The sequence below is a fragment of the Carassius auratus genome, chromosome 29 (genome assembly GCF_003368295.1).
Source record: "Carassius auratus strain Wakin chromosome 29, ASM336829v1, whole genome shotgun sequence".
Lineage (NCBI taxonomy): Eukaryota > Metazoa > Chordata > Actinopteri > Cypriniformes > Cyprinidae > Carassius > Carassius auratus.
In genome coordinates, this window is record NC_039271.1 from 647,738 (window position 1) to 664,837 (window position 17,100).

A 17,100-nucleotide genomic window follows, 5' to 3' on the forward strand; every position below is an offset into this window, starting at 1 on the left:
TCGCTTTATGTATCCCCCAATTCTTATTCTTTTTTATTTTTTTTATTTTTATAAAGTAGATTTTTATAAAGTGAATCCCTGTACTGATTAGAATACATACAAGAAGTAATCATACTAAATATATTATATTTTATATATTATTTTTCTTTTGGTTTGTAGGATAGTGATAAAGATTTAAATTACAATTGATTATTTTTTAGGGCTGAACTGTGATCCTTATATATAATATAATTCACATAATTTTATATGTTATTAAAGATAATAAATCCCTATTCCAGTTCTTTAAAAAATGCAATTAACGTTTGTATAAATGTCTCTAATAATAAAATAAATGCATGGCGTATGAGTATCACTAACTAACTCGGAGCTGCCATCTGGTGGTCGTACAAGTGAACTTGTTATTTTAGTATTATTTACATCCAATGTTGATGATTGTTCACGTCTAAATGTGTCTGACAAATATTCCATATATTTTCTCAATAAAAACATTAAGCAATAATGCTAGATAAATCATGTGTTTTTTTTTAATACTTTGACTCAGAGCTGCCACCCGCTGGTCATATAAGTGAACTGAATCATGTTTGACCTTTTGCCACAAGACGGCGTAAAATGAGAAGATCAAGCGGTGAATGGGCTGAAACCAATTCTCCATGTGACCTAAATTATATATATTTAATATATAATATAATATAACAATTATTAGTCTGTGCCGCAAACATGTTGAATAATGCATGACGTAAGCGTTCTTCTGCCCAATCGGAATGCTTCTTTTAAAACAACGTCACCCAAAACAGAATGGCGGTGTCCGTACAGCGTCTCGGCGCAGCGGGGAGACACTTTATAAAGAATTTATTGAACACCAGAACCTTTAGCAGGGTAAGATATTACAAACACATAATTAATATAATTAATAACTGCCAAATATACCAAAACAAAATCCTGGCGATCCTTTAAAACAATCGGGTTAAGTCCAGCGTGGCTACTGGATTCAGTGATGCACATGTAACACATCATAATGCGACATTGTTTTGCGAAAACATTTAATTTATTGTTAACGTAACTCGAATCCATTTTGATATTTACCTTGCATATCCTGCTGAGTAAATCATGGTTATATCGCATGATTTAAAGCGTGCTGTCTGTGTTTCAGACGAGATCCACCCAGGCTGTCAGTCAGGTGGTTTTAAATGTACCTGAGACAAAGGTCACGACCCTTGACAACGGGCTCAGAGTGGCATCTGAAGACTCCGGCCTGACCACGTGCACGGTGAGTTCACCATCTGAGGAAATGTTGAAAAGCAAGTTTTAAATGCATATCAGCAGTCACTTTTTAATACACCAACTGTGCTTTAATTATCTTTTTGTGATAAATCAAATGCAAATTAATAACAACAAACACATATATTGTGTCCAATAAAATTTAATTGCACATTTTTCTAACTCTTTGTATCAAAATGTGATATACAATGTTTAATGGCCAAACAACAATCCACTTTCTTCTTCTACCCGGTGAAATTATTAGTATTATTTTTATTGTATTATAGTTCATCAGTATTTTGAATTGGCATAAATACTTTTTTTTGTTTAATATATTTCTATTTATTAAACAAATTTTGTTTAATATATTTCTTAAATTTATTTATTATATATTAAATTTATATATTAAATTGTTTAATATATTTCTAATTTTGTTAAATATTTCTATTTATGGTAAATTTTATTTTTATTATTTCATTTTTACTTTTAATTATTTCCAGTTAGTCTGGTATTTTTAATCAAGAACAGTTCCAAAAGCAACATTTCTACTTTCCCCTTACTTTAAAAATATAATTGTATTTTATTTCAGCATGTCTTTTTTTAAATTAACAAAATATTCTAATAGTTTTAGTTTTAGCTGATGTGATAAACATGGTTAAAAATGCATTTGCATTAGAGCATTTGTATCAAACATAATACCTAAAACAATAGTAGATACACTTTAATGAGTAGAGACTGTGCATTAAATATATAAACAGTCAATATAAAAATGGACTAATAATGATAACGAATGAGAATAATAATAATAATAATGAAAAATCAGTAATAATAATAATAACAACAGAAAAGCCATAAAGTGGAATTGGGTGATTCCTGTGAGAGGAAGTAAATTATCACAATATTTACTCTACAAACCAAAATATGGAGAAATCAGGTAAACTACATCTCCATTGAGATGACTAAGACAAAAAAAAAAAAAAAATGTCTAAGTTTCCCCTACTCCGATCACATGATCCAGGTTGGACTGTGGATTGATGCTGGGAGCCGGTATGAAAATGAGCACAATAATGGTACAGCACACTTCCTGGAGCACATGGCTTTCAAGGTACGAGAAATGATAAGAAATGTGTCTGAATACTAAAACAGTTGAGTGTAGAAGGCATCAGATCTGTGGCTGTGTTTCAGGGCACCAGGAAGAGGTCGCAGCTGGACCTGGAGCTGGAGATCGAGAACATGGGAGCTCACCTGAATGCATACACTTCCAGAGAGCAGACGGTGTACTACGCCAAAGCCTTCTCCAAAGATCTGCCCAGAGGTAAGCCATCAAACACAAACTCATGACGGGCAGAACGGCATTGTGGGTGTGCTGTAAGTGCGTCTCTGCTGGTAGCGGTGGAAATCCTGGCTGACATCATTCAGAACAGCACGCTGGGAGAGGCCGAGATCGAGCGCGAGCGGGGCGTCATTCTCCGAGAGATGCAGGAAGTGGAGACCAACCTACAGGAAGTGGTGTTTGATCACCTGCACGCTACAGCCTATCAGGACACGCCTCTCGGGAGAACCATCCTGGGCCCTACGGAGAACATCAAGTACGTGTCACATGTTTAAATGATTACTCGCAGTACGTTAGGACAGTTGTTTTGTATCACAAGTTTATTGTAATATGCAAATTATGCTAATTAAATATGCACTAATTTACATACTTTTCAATAACAGAGCCAGGTACAAAATTCTTGAGTGGATGTTGTGCTTTTGTTCATTTTATTAGCTTTTTTTATTTACTGCTTACATGAATGTTTTTATTAGATTTATTTATTCCAAATTATTTCAGTTTCTAATTTTCATTTAGGTTTTTCATTTCAGAATATATTTTTTTTATTTCAGTATTTTCAGTTAACAAAATATTATCACTATTTTAGTTTTTGTAAAGAAAACATTTTAGGTTTCTTTAAACATTAAGGTTTACATATATTTATGTTTTAGTTTTTAATTTATTTCCATTTAGTCATGTTGATGCTTTAACTAAAACATTTTTTTTAATGATTTTAGTTAATGATAACAACACTACTTCATTGTTGAAATGCATTTTTAATTATTAATGGGATTTTGAATTAGCTTTTTTTTTTATCACTTAATCAGAAAATATCTAGCAGCCACTTTTTGCAAACCCTTTAAAATATAGATAGAAATAAAAATATGTATTGTAACTTCAATCTACAGATGCGTAATGAAATAAACACTTAAGTGTGCATTTTGAATGTTTGCTAACCTTTAGTCTGAATGTTATAGAAGCAAGGAAAGTGCATGTGAAACAGTGCTGTGTGATGTTCTGCAGAAGTATAAATCGAGGGGATCTGGTGGAGTACATCACTACACACTACAGGGGACCGCGGATTGTGTTAGCTGCAGCCGGAGGTAGAGCAGCACAAACACAGAATCAGCATCACTGACCGGTTTAACCGTTAGATCGCTCACTGGTTCAGAGTTTGACCGTTAATACAGTTTCTCGCTCTTTCAGGAGTGTCACATGACGAGCTCATCGATCTGGCTAAATTTCACTTTGGAAAGCTGCCGGCCAGATACAGCAGAGAGGCTTTACTGCCCTGCCACTTCACCGGCAGCGAGGTGAACAGACTTATTAACATTTCTGCATTTAGCAGACGCTTTTGTCCAAAGCGTCTTACAGTTAGTTCGGTGCATTTAAACATTTTTATGTTTTACTGATAAGATTATAATGGTATTTTTAATTATAATTCACTATTACACATAGGAATAACTTGTGTTTTTTGTGACAACACATCAATTATGATTAAAAATTCATTCCTATTTTGTAAAGATCGTGTTTACAGTATTGCACTTACATTAGACATGTACATTAGTCTTCTAATGTAAGTGTTGTATTGTAAATACAATAAGTGATGAATATTAAAGTGCCCCTTTTCTGCTCATTACAAATGCTTAATTTTATTTTTGACGATTGCCTGATTCAAATTCATGATTCAAAATTATTTTATTCTATCTGTCTTTTCCAACTCTGCCTTTTTGAAAAGCCAAGCCAATTATTTTTCATGTTCTATTTTTTTCATTTAGTAATTAAACGTAATTCATTTAGTTGCTAATCAAGTTTTTCATCTAATAGCTATTTCATGTAGCCTTAATTCAATGAAAAAATGTTTTAATAGTTTTGTTGATGATGATGATCCTACTCCCTGATATCTTAATGCTGAAAATGCATGAAAATTAAAACAAGTTACACGTTTTCTGAAATTTTGTGATATATAAAAACGGGGCATTATATAATTATTATATGCACTCATTTTAATACATATCCACAAATTCTTCAGAGATATACCGTAGTTTTTCGGACTATAAGTCGCACCTGAGTATAAGTAATGATTCCAAAAATCATGCAATATATATATAATTTTTTTTTTTTTTTTTTTACAGAGAAGGAATTATGTGCTTTTGTTAATTTAATTAGTTTTTAAAAAATATTCCTATTTAAGTTTATTTTCATTAATAAACAGAAATAATGTCAGGACTACAAACGAGGCATTTAAGGCAGTAGCTTTCTGTTTTCTGCACAAACACCGTGAATAAGCTTAGCTTTCGTTGTAAATGGAGTTCTGCTCTTGATTCCTCACAGATCCGTGTGCGGGATGATAAGATGCCTCTGGCTCATATAGCCATCGCTGTGGAGGCCGTCGGCTGGTCGCATCCCGACACCATCCCGCTCATGGTGGCCAATACACTCATCGGGAACTGGGATCGCTCGCTCGGAGGCGGGATGGTAGGAGCGCGATCACTAAACGGTTACACTGAAAGAAAAAGACCCTAAACCCAACTAACCTCTCCTTGTCTTCCGTCAGAATTTGTCCAGTAAGCTGGCACAGATGGCGTGTCAGGGGAACCTGTGCCACAGCTTCCAGTCCTTCAACACCTGCTACACCGACACGGGTCTGTGGGGGCTTTACCTGGTGTGTGAAGCAGGGACCGTCAGCGACATGATGCGCTTCACACAGCTGGAGTGGTGAGAGATCCACGTTCACTCGGCTTTCTGTCGAGATGAAAGATGAGCAGCTAACACCTGGTCTCCTTCAGGATGTCTCTGTGTACGAGCGTGACTGAAAGCGAGGTGAACCGAGCCAAAAACCTGCTGAGGACAAACATGCTGCTTCACCTGGACGGTAAGAGGAACGGGGTGCATGAGGGCAAATCAGGACCTTTCAAGAAAACTGAATTCATCATGTTCTCTGAATGAATGTTGAAGGAGAAACATGTGTTTGATGCAACTTAGAAGAGATCTCGATTGCTTTTTAATTAATTAATTTTTACAGATATTACAAATAGAAATGGCAAGAATATGGAAATGTTTACTGTAACTTCTGATCACACTGCAAAAAAAAGTTGTTTGTGGTGTCTAGGATCCACTCCCATCTGTGAGGACATCGGCCGGCAGATGCTGTGTTACAGCCGCAGGATTCCTCTGAACGAGCTGGAGGCCAGAATAGATGTGAGTAAATGAACAGGCTGACCTTTGACCCATGCACGTGCTTTTCCAGCATTATTCAGGACAGAGCTGTTTCTGTAAAATAAGTTTGCTTAAATCTTGCATTGTTTATTCACGGCAGACAAGCGAGTTTTATGATCGCTACATGGTCTGTGATCTGTTATTGCTTGGATAACTATAATTAATTTATTTAACAACAGGAAAATAATATTCTATTATGTGATATACATATGCTATTCAAAAATAGGAAACGGACATGCTTTGGTTGAATCATCTTTCATTTCCTCTCAAAATGATGGATGTTATTATAAAAATGAATTTAGCAGAAATAGGTTAATGCAAACTTTAATTTACATAAGGTAAAAAGACTTATTGTCTGTGCAGTAACATTTATATTAAATTTAACAATAGACAAATAATATCCTATTTATTATTTCCAAATTCCTTTAAATTTTTATATTAAAAATAGGGAAAATTACATTTATTTCTGTAAACAGTGTCCATCATTTTAGTAATAAAATATTAATTAAAATTCCCTCCTCTCAGGCCATCGATGCCACAACCATCAAAGACGTGTGCATGAAATACATCTATAACAAAGCTCCTGCTATAGCAGCCGTTGGTGAGTATTCAGATTCTCTCTTTAATATCTGATATAGTCCCAGCTCTGGTCCTGGAGTGTCTTCATTCCCAATCACACACGATTGAACTCAGATCAGCTGGTTAGTAGACACTACAGGACCTGAAAGAGAGCAGAGCGATGGGACGCTAATCCTTGATGTTTTTTAGGTCCGATCGAGCAGCTCCCGGACTATAAGAGCATCCGTGGTGACATGCAACGGCTGTGAAGCGTCTGCACATTAACAAGAGAATTTAAGATGTGCTTTTTCATGTTTATTTTATTATAAAATAAAGAACAACACAATAAAGTTAAAAGACCATGTCATGTGTGTGTTTGTGTGTTTTCTTTCCCCGTGGCACTTTTGTCATTTCTTGTTTTTAGCAGCGACCTGCTCCTGAGCAGCTTTCTTAGCCTTGATCATCTCCACCAGCTCCTGCAGAAACACATTTACATTGTTATAAGAAAAGATTTTTAATTTCACTAATAACTATTATTAATGTTATTTAATAATTACTATTTCAAAGGGTTTTTATTAATTACATGGCACCTTGTAAATCTACATTAATCAGCGTGCATTATAAGGCCGGGTTCACACCGCAAGTTTCAGCAGAGCAGAAGCAGCGCGTTAGCAGCAGGTAGGCAGAGCAGAAGCAGCGCGCGCCTATTTTGCTTTCACACCGGCAGCGGAGGCAGCGCGCAACTGAACAGCAGATTTTGGTCAGAGTGCTCTATAATGGGTACGTTCGCATTGCTTTATTTCCCATTTAAAATACATTTAAATAAAAAGACTAGACAAGAAGCTTTTTTAATTAATCATTTAATTGTTACTTTTGTTGGATCTTTGTTTTGCTGTCTTTGTTTTCCGTGCAGTACGTGTTGTTGATAGAAGAAAGGCCATCGCGCTATATTTGTTATTAAGGAGACTAAAAAGACCCAGACTTTGGGTTCATCCCATTAACCGACGTAGGAGAGAACAATATAGTGCATATTACCATCTTGTCACTGGGTTTGTTTCCAATCAAATTTACCAAAAAACACCCTGAAAACCAATTTAATAAACGGTTTTAAATTATTTGTATTGTAAATGGTTCACAGCCTTGACTTCCTGCTCATCTTGAAATCAGCATTTACTTGTTTATTATATATGCATGTATCACCTGCTTTTGTAATTTGTGTGCTTATGTGTAATTTAGAAATTGTAAATAAATGGTTCCAATTGAATCAATTTTGAATCAAATATTGAGTTGTTTGCTCGTGTGCCAGCGAAAGCGTCAAAAACACTATAAAATTAATTACCATCTGCAATAAGAGCCGCTGCAACTTCATCCCATATGCTTTTCCTTCTCCTGCAAGTCTTTATAAAGTACATTGTGTGGATCATAAAGAACTTGATATTTCTCAACTTGAGAGACACAATGAGACGAGTGTCGTCCATTATTGTCTTTCCAGGTGCACTCTGAAGACCACCGCCTGTGACACCACGTGCTGTTGTTTATGATTGTTAGCACGACATCCGTTCTTCTGCCAATACATAGGCCTAGTTAAAAGAATAGGACAACGACTAATAATAAATAAATCTCCAAGGCTAAGCTAGCAATATAAATTATTTAAAGTTGTTTTTGTCTATTTTTGGATAGAACTGTAAGTACTTTAACAGATTTTGTAAAAAAAATATATATATATATTAAAAATAAAATTATAATAAAAAATAGAAAAATATGTGGTTTTAAATATCATACATTTTTTATGTAATTTGCTAAGAACACAGTAGATATCATTAATGCAAATTTTGGGCAAATTTTCATTTAAGTACATGTGTATTTTGGCCATGATCATGATCATTTTGGCCATGGTCACTTTATCTTCTATACATATTTCTTTATATTAATTTCCTTTTCGTAACATACTCTAGTTCTTGTTAAAACACCCTAGATGTGCTTTTTTTGTGCAGTTAGAGCACTTTTTGTGTGAAATCATATTTATTTTGTCCATCAAAGGTGTACTTTCACTTTAACTGAGCGTCAGCAGCGCTGCAAAAATAGACCCAGCGCCGAAACGATCGCGGCACTGCTGCTTCTGCTCTGCTTCTGCAACGCTCTGCCGCGCAGCTTCTGTGTGTGGTGTGAACGCTCTCATCTGTTAACATAGGCACCGAAAAAAATACGCGCTGCTTCTGCTCTGCTGCAGCTTGCGGTGTGAACCCGGCCTAAGGGTTACAAAAAAATAAATTAAATTTTTATAATTTATTATTAATACTACTATTAAATACATTTTTTAAATGAGTTCTGCCTTAAGTGTAATATTTATTTTTACATTGTTACATTTTTCTCTAAATAATAAAAATAATTACTTTGCACCTTATTCTTATATTTATTTCCGTATAATAATGCTTTAGCAATTACCTTGCATTATAACAAAAATGTGTTATAATAATAATTAATATACATAAGTAGCGGCTATTTTTAATCATACAAATTAATAATAATGATTATGAGTATTATTGTTGTCTAATAATTGTATTGCATATTTCTATATTCTGTGTAGTAATTCTTGGGCAATGCTTTATGTAAACAACAATTATGCCAAAATAGTACTTTGAATTAAAGGGAAAAAAAACAAGTATTATTTTAGTGTGTTGCTCAAGGCTGTCAGTTTCTGCAGAAGTCAGTCTCACCTTGTATCTCTTCATGCAGTCTTTCTTGGAGCGTCCAGGCACGGCCTCCGAGATCTTCTCCCAGCGCTCCGGCGTGTTCACCGGGAAGGTCTTCAGCGCCTGCTCCAGAAGCTTCTGTTCCTCTGTGGTCCAGGGTGAGGAGTTGGATTCAGCGCCTACAGCTGGAGGAAACCATGTTCAGAATGAGACTGTTTTGCAGCGGTATACTGTGATGACTCACAGGGCTGCAGGATGAATCAGATTTTAATCATGACCACTATTCATGCTTCTCTCGATTTAAGCGTAATCATTTGTATTTAGCATTGGCAAGAAGCCTCCACAAGCTTTCATGGCTGCGGTTGCCAGATCCCCCAATAAGAGATTTTCCAAAAATCAATAGATTTTCTTCCTAGTGGTTTAATCTTAACTTAATATTTTTTTATTTTAACAAAATAATCGTGATTATTAGCTTGCATTATACATTGCAACATGTGACAGATCTTTATATTTAATTAAATATATATATAAGTCTTATTTTATTAATTACGTGGCACTTCATTCTAATTCGACCTCATATAATAATGAACATTTTTTTAATTAATTGTTAATATTGTTTATTTATATAAAAAATACATTTAATTAATTACTTGGCACCTTATTGTGTGATATGGATATTATATAAATACAATTAATCAGTTTAATTAATATTCAGAATTTTTAGTTGTAATGAGCTTTACGGATATTATAAGTATTATTATAATTAATTTCAATTGTTATAAATAATTATAATAATATAAATACAAATTAAAAAAAAATCTTAATTTATGGATTACTCTTCATTGTAATTTTTAATATTTGTTCTAGATTTATTATATAATATATTATTGTCATTGTTCTGATTTGGCTTCTGGTCAGCTTGCATTATATTAAAAGTGTGTGTTATAAACAAAATCGTATTATATACTCTCTTATTACTCTAATTCTACCATGTCAATATTTATGATAAACAGTTGATCCATTGTCGTGCACCTTACCATCGAATCTCTCTGAGGGCGCAGCGTTGTCTACCGTCTGAGGAACAACTGAATGCTCCTTCTTGAACTTCTCAAAGGCCTTTCGGTTAATCTCATCTTTCTGGTGAGGATCTGCCATCAAGAAAAGCAAATTAGCCGTACTACTTCCATCCTGCGTGCGGCATAAACCCAGTCCGCGGTTACGTACCCAGCTTCTGCAGTGTTTTTGCTTTATTGATGACGTCTTTGGCGGTTCTCTTCACGCCGCTGCTGGAGTGCTGGTTCATGTAGCTGGCGATCACCTCCCATCTGTCCGATCACAGCACATGTCGGTCAGGAACACGGGATCAGTCTGTGTTACAGCAGATGCTTTTCATGGAGACTCACCTGGCGTTGGTTCCGGCGGGAAACAGGTTGACTGCTTTGATGAGAAGCTGCAGGTCTTCCTCGTTCCAGCCTCTGTTATTGGCTCCTCCTCCTCCTCCTGCGCTGGTTTGCTCCGCCCCCCGCACCGCCTGCTGCGCCTGCATCTCCGCCTCCTTCTCCTTCTGCATCTGATTGTTCACCTCCTGCACCTGCAAGCACACACACACACACACACCTCAGAGCAGCATTCAGACGTTTCTCTTCAGCAGGGGATCATGAAATGAATCCAACCTGACAGTCAAGTAACATGATTCTCCTAAAGATTTATATTTTAAACAAACGCTACTTTATATTCACCAGAAAAATCCTAAAAATATATTATAAACTTTATGGTTTCCAAATGTGATAATTGCTATTATTAATAACAAGTTATTAAATAATATTAGTTTTGTAATTGCAATATTAATAATTATTAACAGTAATTTTTTAATATTTCAAATATTGTTTTATAAAAATATATATTATGGCTTTGAAAATAATTATAATTACTAATTATTAGTAGTAGTATTTTTGCTGTTCTTTATGAACTTTAAAAAAAAAAAAACACTGCTTCCACAAAAATATTCAAAATGTGTTACACAATGATATAAAATATTCTTATTAATATTAGATTTTACATTTTATTATTGTATATTATAATTATTTCAAAAATTGTATTAATATAAATTGTATTAAAATGTTTGTTATTAATATTACTGAGCACCTTATTCTAATTCTACCTTAATATTTGTTATTGCTTTTATTATTTTTTGTCATTATTTATGTGAAATAATGCTTTGGTAATCAGCTGTCATGTTACAGATATTATAATATTAATTATAGTGATCTTGAGATTTATCAATTGTATTCATTATTACTAATAATTAATTATAATAATAATAATTATTATTCATATTTCAAATAAATGCTGTTCTTTTGAACTTATTCATAAAAAAAATGCTGAAAAATAAAATGTATCACAGTTTCCACTAAAATATATTTGGTTTTCAACATTGATAATCAGAAATGTTTCTTGAGCAGCAAATCATCATATTCTAATAATTTCTGAAGATCATGTGACACTGAAGACTGGAGGAATTCAGTAATTCTGAAAATTCAGCAGAGCATCACAGGAATAAATTACATTTTAACAGAGATTCACATAGTAAACAGTTGTTTTAAATTAAAATAATATTTTCACAATTTCTAGTTCATATAAATAAACGTGTACATGCACCGCAGAATTACAGCTCAATAAAGAGTGTAAATGAGGAGCTGTTTCTCACCTGTTTCTCCAGAGCTGCTTTACTCTGTTCTTTATTCCCTGAAGCCAAAGCTTCATTCAGCGTCTGCAAACTACAAATCAAACCAACAAACATTCAATATTCCTCCAGCGTGCAGCAGTGTTTGAGAGAAGTAAAACATCATTATATTTCCCAGCTCCACCTGCTCAGCTCCAAGCGATCGCAGAGCTTCTCCACCTCCTCCATCATCCTGACGCCGTCGGCTTCATTGTCTGTGAAGTAGCTGTGAGTCTGAGAGAAGAAGCAGAGAGACAGAGATGAGGATGAGAAGCTCTCGGAGCTGAATGTGTGAGATGATGTGGAGGGTCTCCTGCCTTGCAGGTCGTCCTGAGCTTCTGCCGCTCTTTCTTGATAGCTTTCTTCTGGACTTCTTTCTCTTTCTTGGCCTGCTGTGCTGCCTGTCTCGCCAGCTCCTCCTCCTTCTCCTTCAGCATCCGCGCCGCCTTCTCCTCCTCCTGACGCACCTGCACACACACAGCAACGACAGAGAGTCACTTACACACAATATATGCACAAATATCCAGATATATGTATATACACAGAGAGAGAGAGAGAGAGAGAGAGAGGGGTTTACTTAATACACCATGTGCACAATTATTCAGTAAGTTGTATTTTTGAGGATAAATTGTATTATTGAACTGCTGCAGTGCTCTCGGTCAATCCAAAATGGTAATAAACCTCAAACCTGAAGTTTTAAAGAAAGTAAAAGTGAGGTTTTGGCTTTCTTAGGAGAATATCTATGTGAGCACAATTGTGAACCTGGAGCACAAACCAGTCTAAAGTGTTTTTTTTTATTTTTAAGATGTATACATCACCTGATAGCAGAATAAATGATCTCTCCATTGATGTGTGGTTTCTTAGGAGGACAATATTTGGCCGAGATGCAACTATTTGAAAATCTGGAATCTGCTTTTGTGCTCCAGGGTCTCTCTCTCTCTCTTTCTCTCTCTCTCTCACACACACACACACACACACACACACACACACACACACACACACACACACACACACACACACACACACACACCTTAAAAATATATATATTATACAAAACCGAAACAGAGAAATACAGTGAAGTGAAGTGCAAGACAAACGTTCAGCTAAAGCAGTGATTCCTTCATCCAGCATTCAAGCACAGTTACACATCTGTAAATAGAGACAGTTATTCCAGAAGAGTTTGGAGGCACTGACCCGCTCCTTCTCCTCCTGCTCTCGTTTCCTCGCCTCTGCTTTGGCCTTCTTCTCCGACTCTTTCCTGGCTTTCTCCTCCTCTTTGAATTTCTTGATTCGCGGGTCGCAGTTGTAGGCCGTGTCTGAAACACATCACACACACACTGACGCAGACGCTCACAGTGAGATCACGACCCTGTGTCTGAACCGATAATTACCAACGAGTGTCCGGATCCTGTTCATCTCTTCCTTCTTCCTCTGCGCTCGAGAGGCTCGGTTCTGTTTCTCAATCCACCTTCTCTCATCTCGACTGACACACACACACACACACACACACAAACACCAAAGTACTGTCAGTTTAGTAGATAGTTTTAGTCATATTTAAGACATTTTTTGTTTTCACTTTTATTTTAAATTAAAGTTTTACACACTAAGACCACAAAATGTTTTAGCATTATTGAGAAATAATTGTTTATAATATTTAAAAGAGTTTTTAATTTTATATTTTGTTTTCATTTTTATTCAAGTCTTAGACAATATCACAAAGTACAAAAAGAAAACGGTTATTTTATTATAATGAGAAACAAAATGTAGTTTTTGTTATTATTATTTAAATTAGTTTTTAATTCATATTTTGAATTCTTTTAATTTTTAGATTTTCTGTTATAACTTTTAATTTTAATAAAAAATTTAGACAAATACTACAAAGTTCAAAAGTACAAATATCTACAATTTCTTTTAATATTTTGAATTAGTTTTTATTTTTATATTTTCTGTTTTTATTTTTCTGTTTAAAATTTTAGTAATTTTGTGTGTTATTTTCATTTTTATTTTTCATTATCCTTTACTTTTTTATGACTACATAGTTGTTTTTAATTCATTTTTATTTTAGTTTTAGTTATATATCAACTTAAAACATTAGAAATATTGCCTAGTAACTTTTTCTAAAATTATTTATTTTTAAGTGACAATGATTTTTTTATGGTTTAGTGTGTTAACTATAATAACCCTGTGCAGTAATAAATACAATATTACAAAATACCAAACCAAAACCAATAATAAATATTATTTACCATTCAGCTTTTTCCTTTTCCTCCTCATCTAAATATGAAAATTCCCTCCACGAGTCAAAGTTGTACCTTCGAAAAAAAAAGGGAAAACAATTATATAGTTTTTTTTGTTTCTCTGGCATTATCTTGGCTTTAAATCTATGAATAAGTCATAGATATAGATATAGAAACCACTATGAATAAGTCATAGGTGATATTTCCTTACCAAAAGGAATAGAAATGATCGACCTCTTCAAAAGAGGCGTCCTTGCTTCCCAGACTCGGGACGTGTTTTTTCACAGACCATCTGATTGAGAGAAACACATCAGCGTGATCTCAAAGCTCTGAACCTGAATCCTCTGAATCAGTCATGTGAGGCGTTTACCTGCTGTTCCTCTCAAACACCGGCGCAAACACCTCGAAGAAGTTCTCTTTGCCTTCTGCTTTAGAAGGAACCATGTTATCAAACGTGGGATCCACGCTGTCAAACGCTCTCCGCTTCACCGGATCCGACAGCATCTCCATCGCTGCAGCACACCAGAGCAGATTCAGGACCTGAAGAATGATTCTCCTACACTCATCCCTTTCATTTCACTTATGATAAAGCAATAAAGTCCAAACCTTTTGTTATGCAAGTGAAATAATCATTATCTCCCTCCACAATCTGCTCTCCGGCTGCTTTCCTCTTGTCCGGGTGATGTTTGAGGACCATGGCTTTATCTGCGGAGAACACGCAGCATGTTAATACGAAATATCTTGAATGTTCTTAAGTCTCTTCAGCTCACCAAAAAATGTGATATATTATTACTATTTGAAGTAACTGTCTTCTATGTGAGCATATAGTAAACTGTCATTTATTTCTGTGATGCGCTGCTAAATTTTCAGCATCATTCCTCCAGTCTCCAGAGTCACATGATCTTCAGAAATCATGAAAATCTTATATTCGAAAAGAGAATATTTTTGTGGAAATAAACTATTCTGGGGATTCTCTGATGAATACAAAGTTCAAAAGAACAGCATTTATTTCAAATAGATACATTACAAATGTAATTTTGATCATTTTTCTTCTGAGTTAATTTAAAATAAAATAAAAAAAATTCTGACCCAAACTTTTGAATGATGTAGTGAATCATGGTATGTTTTCTTTAAATATTTCTGTTTTCAACATTGATAATAAATCACAAATGTTTCTAAAGTGTGACGCTGAAGACTAAAGCTGAAAATACAGCTTTGATCACAAAAATAAATTGCAGTTTAACAGATACTCACAAAGAAAAACCGCTATATTAAATAGTAAAAATATCTAACAATTTTTATTGCATTTATGATCAAATAAATGCAGCCTTGCTATTTAGTATTATACAATGATTTCCAAACACACACAAACTCAAACTTACGAGCAGCTTTGATCTGTTTCTGGGTTGCTTTGTACCGGACGCGTGCGAGACCTAAAACAGCGTAGTGATCCTGGTTCTGTAACATCAAGAACAGCATTGTGTCAATGCATCGAGCTCACAGCGTCTCTCAGCTCTGACAGACAGAAGAGCGTCGAAACACACACACCTTCCAGTCTTTAGGGTCCAGTGTCTTCAGCATGGGATACTCCTCCAGCTGCAGCTCCTCGTCCTCCTCTTCCTCAGACAGCTCCTCCTCTTCCTCCAGCTCTTGAAACGAAGCTGACACATTTCTACTTCTGCGCTTCAGAAACGCCTCGAACCAGCGACCCACCGGCTCCACCTGAACCTGCTCCGAGGCTGAGACAAAGATAGGACACATTTCACTAAAACAAAACTAAAAGTAAAATTATATTTTATTAGATGTTGTTACGCTATCCAAAAAGGAACAACACAAAACATAGAACAAATACAACTTTCACACCTCAACATACATACATACATACATACATATATATATATACACACACTGATCATGTATAACATTATGACCACTGACAGTGCAGTGAATAACATTGATTACAAACACAGACACATTTATACTTATATACACAAATATATATGCATACATATATATATATATATATACACACATATATACATATATGTATGTATGCATGTATATATTATTTACATTAAATATTATACACAATATATAGCACACACATATATATATATTTTCATGAATTAACATAAGAAGAACTCAATTGCAATTGCACTAAGCAGTACAGTATTTGTTATAGCTTATTAAAATTAAATCACATCAGGGAAGGTTTGTTTCTGTGTTTTCATTCATCTCAGCTCGAAATGATTGATGTCATCTCTAAAGCATGCCAATACGACACATAATCACAACATCTGACTGTGAGAAGTGTTTCTGACATGATGTGTGTTTGTCAGCAGATCTCTCATTACTGTCACACTTACCGGCGACCGCGTCGAAAAGCGCTGTAAGCTGCCCGTCTGACGCCTCCTTCAGCATCTTCACGAGTTCACACACACGGACGACCTAAAGAGCTCGCATTAGCGGGAAAGATCGGCTCGATTCAGGTATTTCTAAGCCGCTGTTCCGCTCGGGTCGGCCTGATCCACATGGGCCGCGCACAGCTGTCTGTGTTACATCCGCAGGCTTCCGCCGCGCGACAGCGAGGTCACATTGGGTTCCGCTACAACAGCGTTACACCAATTCACCATGACAACGATAATTCCCGCCAAATACAGCTTAATTTTACTACTGTAAAACCACAGTAAATAACTATTTTTCTTAATTTCTTAAAATCAATGACTAATATGACGGTACAGTTTTGTAGCAGTAATTAGTCAAATGATGGCATTTTGCTAGAAATAATGGCCATTTTATTTATTTAACATGTATTTATTTATTGTATGCAATTATTTTAAACAGGCTTTTCTACAACTCAATCATTACTAAATAATCTAGTAACATAATTATTTATATAGTGAATGATTTTATTCTATAATATACTGTAATACAGTATTTACAGGAAAAAAATACTGTAATACTCATTTGTTAAATTTGGGATATAAGAAATATAAATGCAATGTCATTTAAATATTATACTTGCGCAATAATAATAAAAACAGTATAGGAAAAAAGTCATTAAAAAATCCATTAATACATTTATTTATTTTTTGTGAATTT

At 34.8% G+C, this 17,100-nt stretch overlaps 2 protein-coding genes across 2 annotated transcripts; one reads left to right on the plus strand and one right to left on the minus strand.

Moving 5' to 3' along the window:
- The first annotated feature begins 717 nt into the window (after window positions 1–717).
- On the plus strand, window positions 718–6,712 carry LOC113047788 (mitochondrial-processing peptidase subunit beta-like). The gene is made up of 13 exons (XM_026209079.1): window positions 718–876; window positions 1,151–1,267; window positions 2,276–2,362; window positions 2,443–2,572; window positions 2,648–2,846; window positions 3,593–3,672; window positions 3,776–3,882; window positions 4,904–5,047; window positions 5,127–5,287; window positions 5,359–5,444; window positions 5,682–5,770; window positions 6,314–6,389; window positions 6,557–6,712. The coding sequence occupies exons 1-13, from the start codon at window positions 796–798 to the stop codon at window positions 6,613–6,615; spliced, it is 1,416 nt and encodes a 471-aa protein (XP_026064864.1). The 5' UTR covers window positions 718–795; the 3' UTR covers window positions 6,616–6,712.
- Window positions 6,649–16,579, minus strand: LOC113047787 (dnaJ homolog subfamily C member 2-like). Its single transcript, XM_026209078.1, has 17 exons — window positions 16,365–16,579; window positions 15,547–15,737; window positions 15,381–15,456; window positions 14,605–14,703; window positions 14,369–14,510; window positions 14,210–14,290; window positions 14,008–14,073; window positions 13,153–13,244; window positions 12,956–13,077; window positions 12,079–12,228; window positions 11,907–11,995; window positions 11,747–11,816; window positions 10,443–10,630; window positions 10,264–10,364; window positions 10,077–10,187; window positions 9,064–9,224; window positions 6,649–6,822 (listed from the first exon to the last, which is right to left on the minus strand). The coding sequence occupies exons 1-17, from the start codon at window positions 16,417–16,419 to the stop codon at window positions 6,754–6,756; spliced, it is 1,863 nt and encodes a 620-aa protein (XP_026064863.1). The 5' UTR covers window positions 16,420–16,579; the 3' UTR covers window positions 6,649–6,753.
- Window positions 16,580–17,100: the final 521 nt, after the last annotated feature.

Excerpts from the sequence above, each read along its gene's own strand:
- LOC113047788 (XM_026209079.1), top strand. The coding sequence starts at position 796 with ATGGCGGTGTCCGTACAGCGTCTCGGCGCAGCGGGGAGACACTTTATA. Across the intron at positions 1,268-2,275 it reads CCGGCCTGACCACGTGCACG|GTTGGACTGTGGATTGATGC; the intron begins GTGAGTTCACCA and ends CACATGATCCAG. Across the intron at positions 5,771-6,313 it reads AGCTGGAGGCCAGAATAGAT|GCCATCGATGCCACAACCAT; the intron begins GTGAGTAAATGA and ends CCCTCCTCTCAG.
- LOC113047787 (XM_026209078.1), bottom strand. The coding sequence starts at position 16,419 with ATGCTGAAGGAGGCGTCAGACGGGCAGCTTACAGCGCTTTTCGACGCG. Across the intron at positions 14,291-14,368 it reads GTGTTTGAGAGGAACAGCAG|ATGGTCTGTGAAAAAACACG; the intron begins GTAAACGCCTCA and ends TCTCTCAATCAG. Across the intron at positions 12,229-12,955 it reads AGCAGGAGGAGAAGGAGCGG|GTGCGTCAGGAGGAGGAGAA; the intron begins GTCAGTGCCTCC and ends GTGTGTGTGCAG.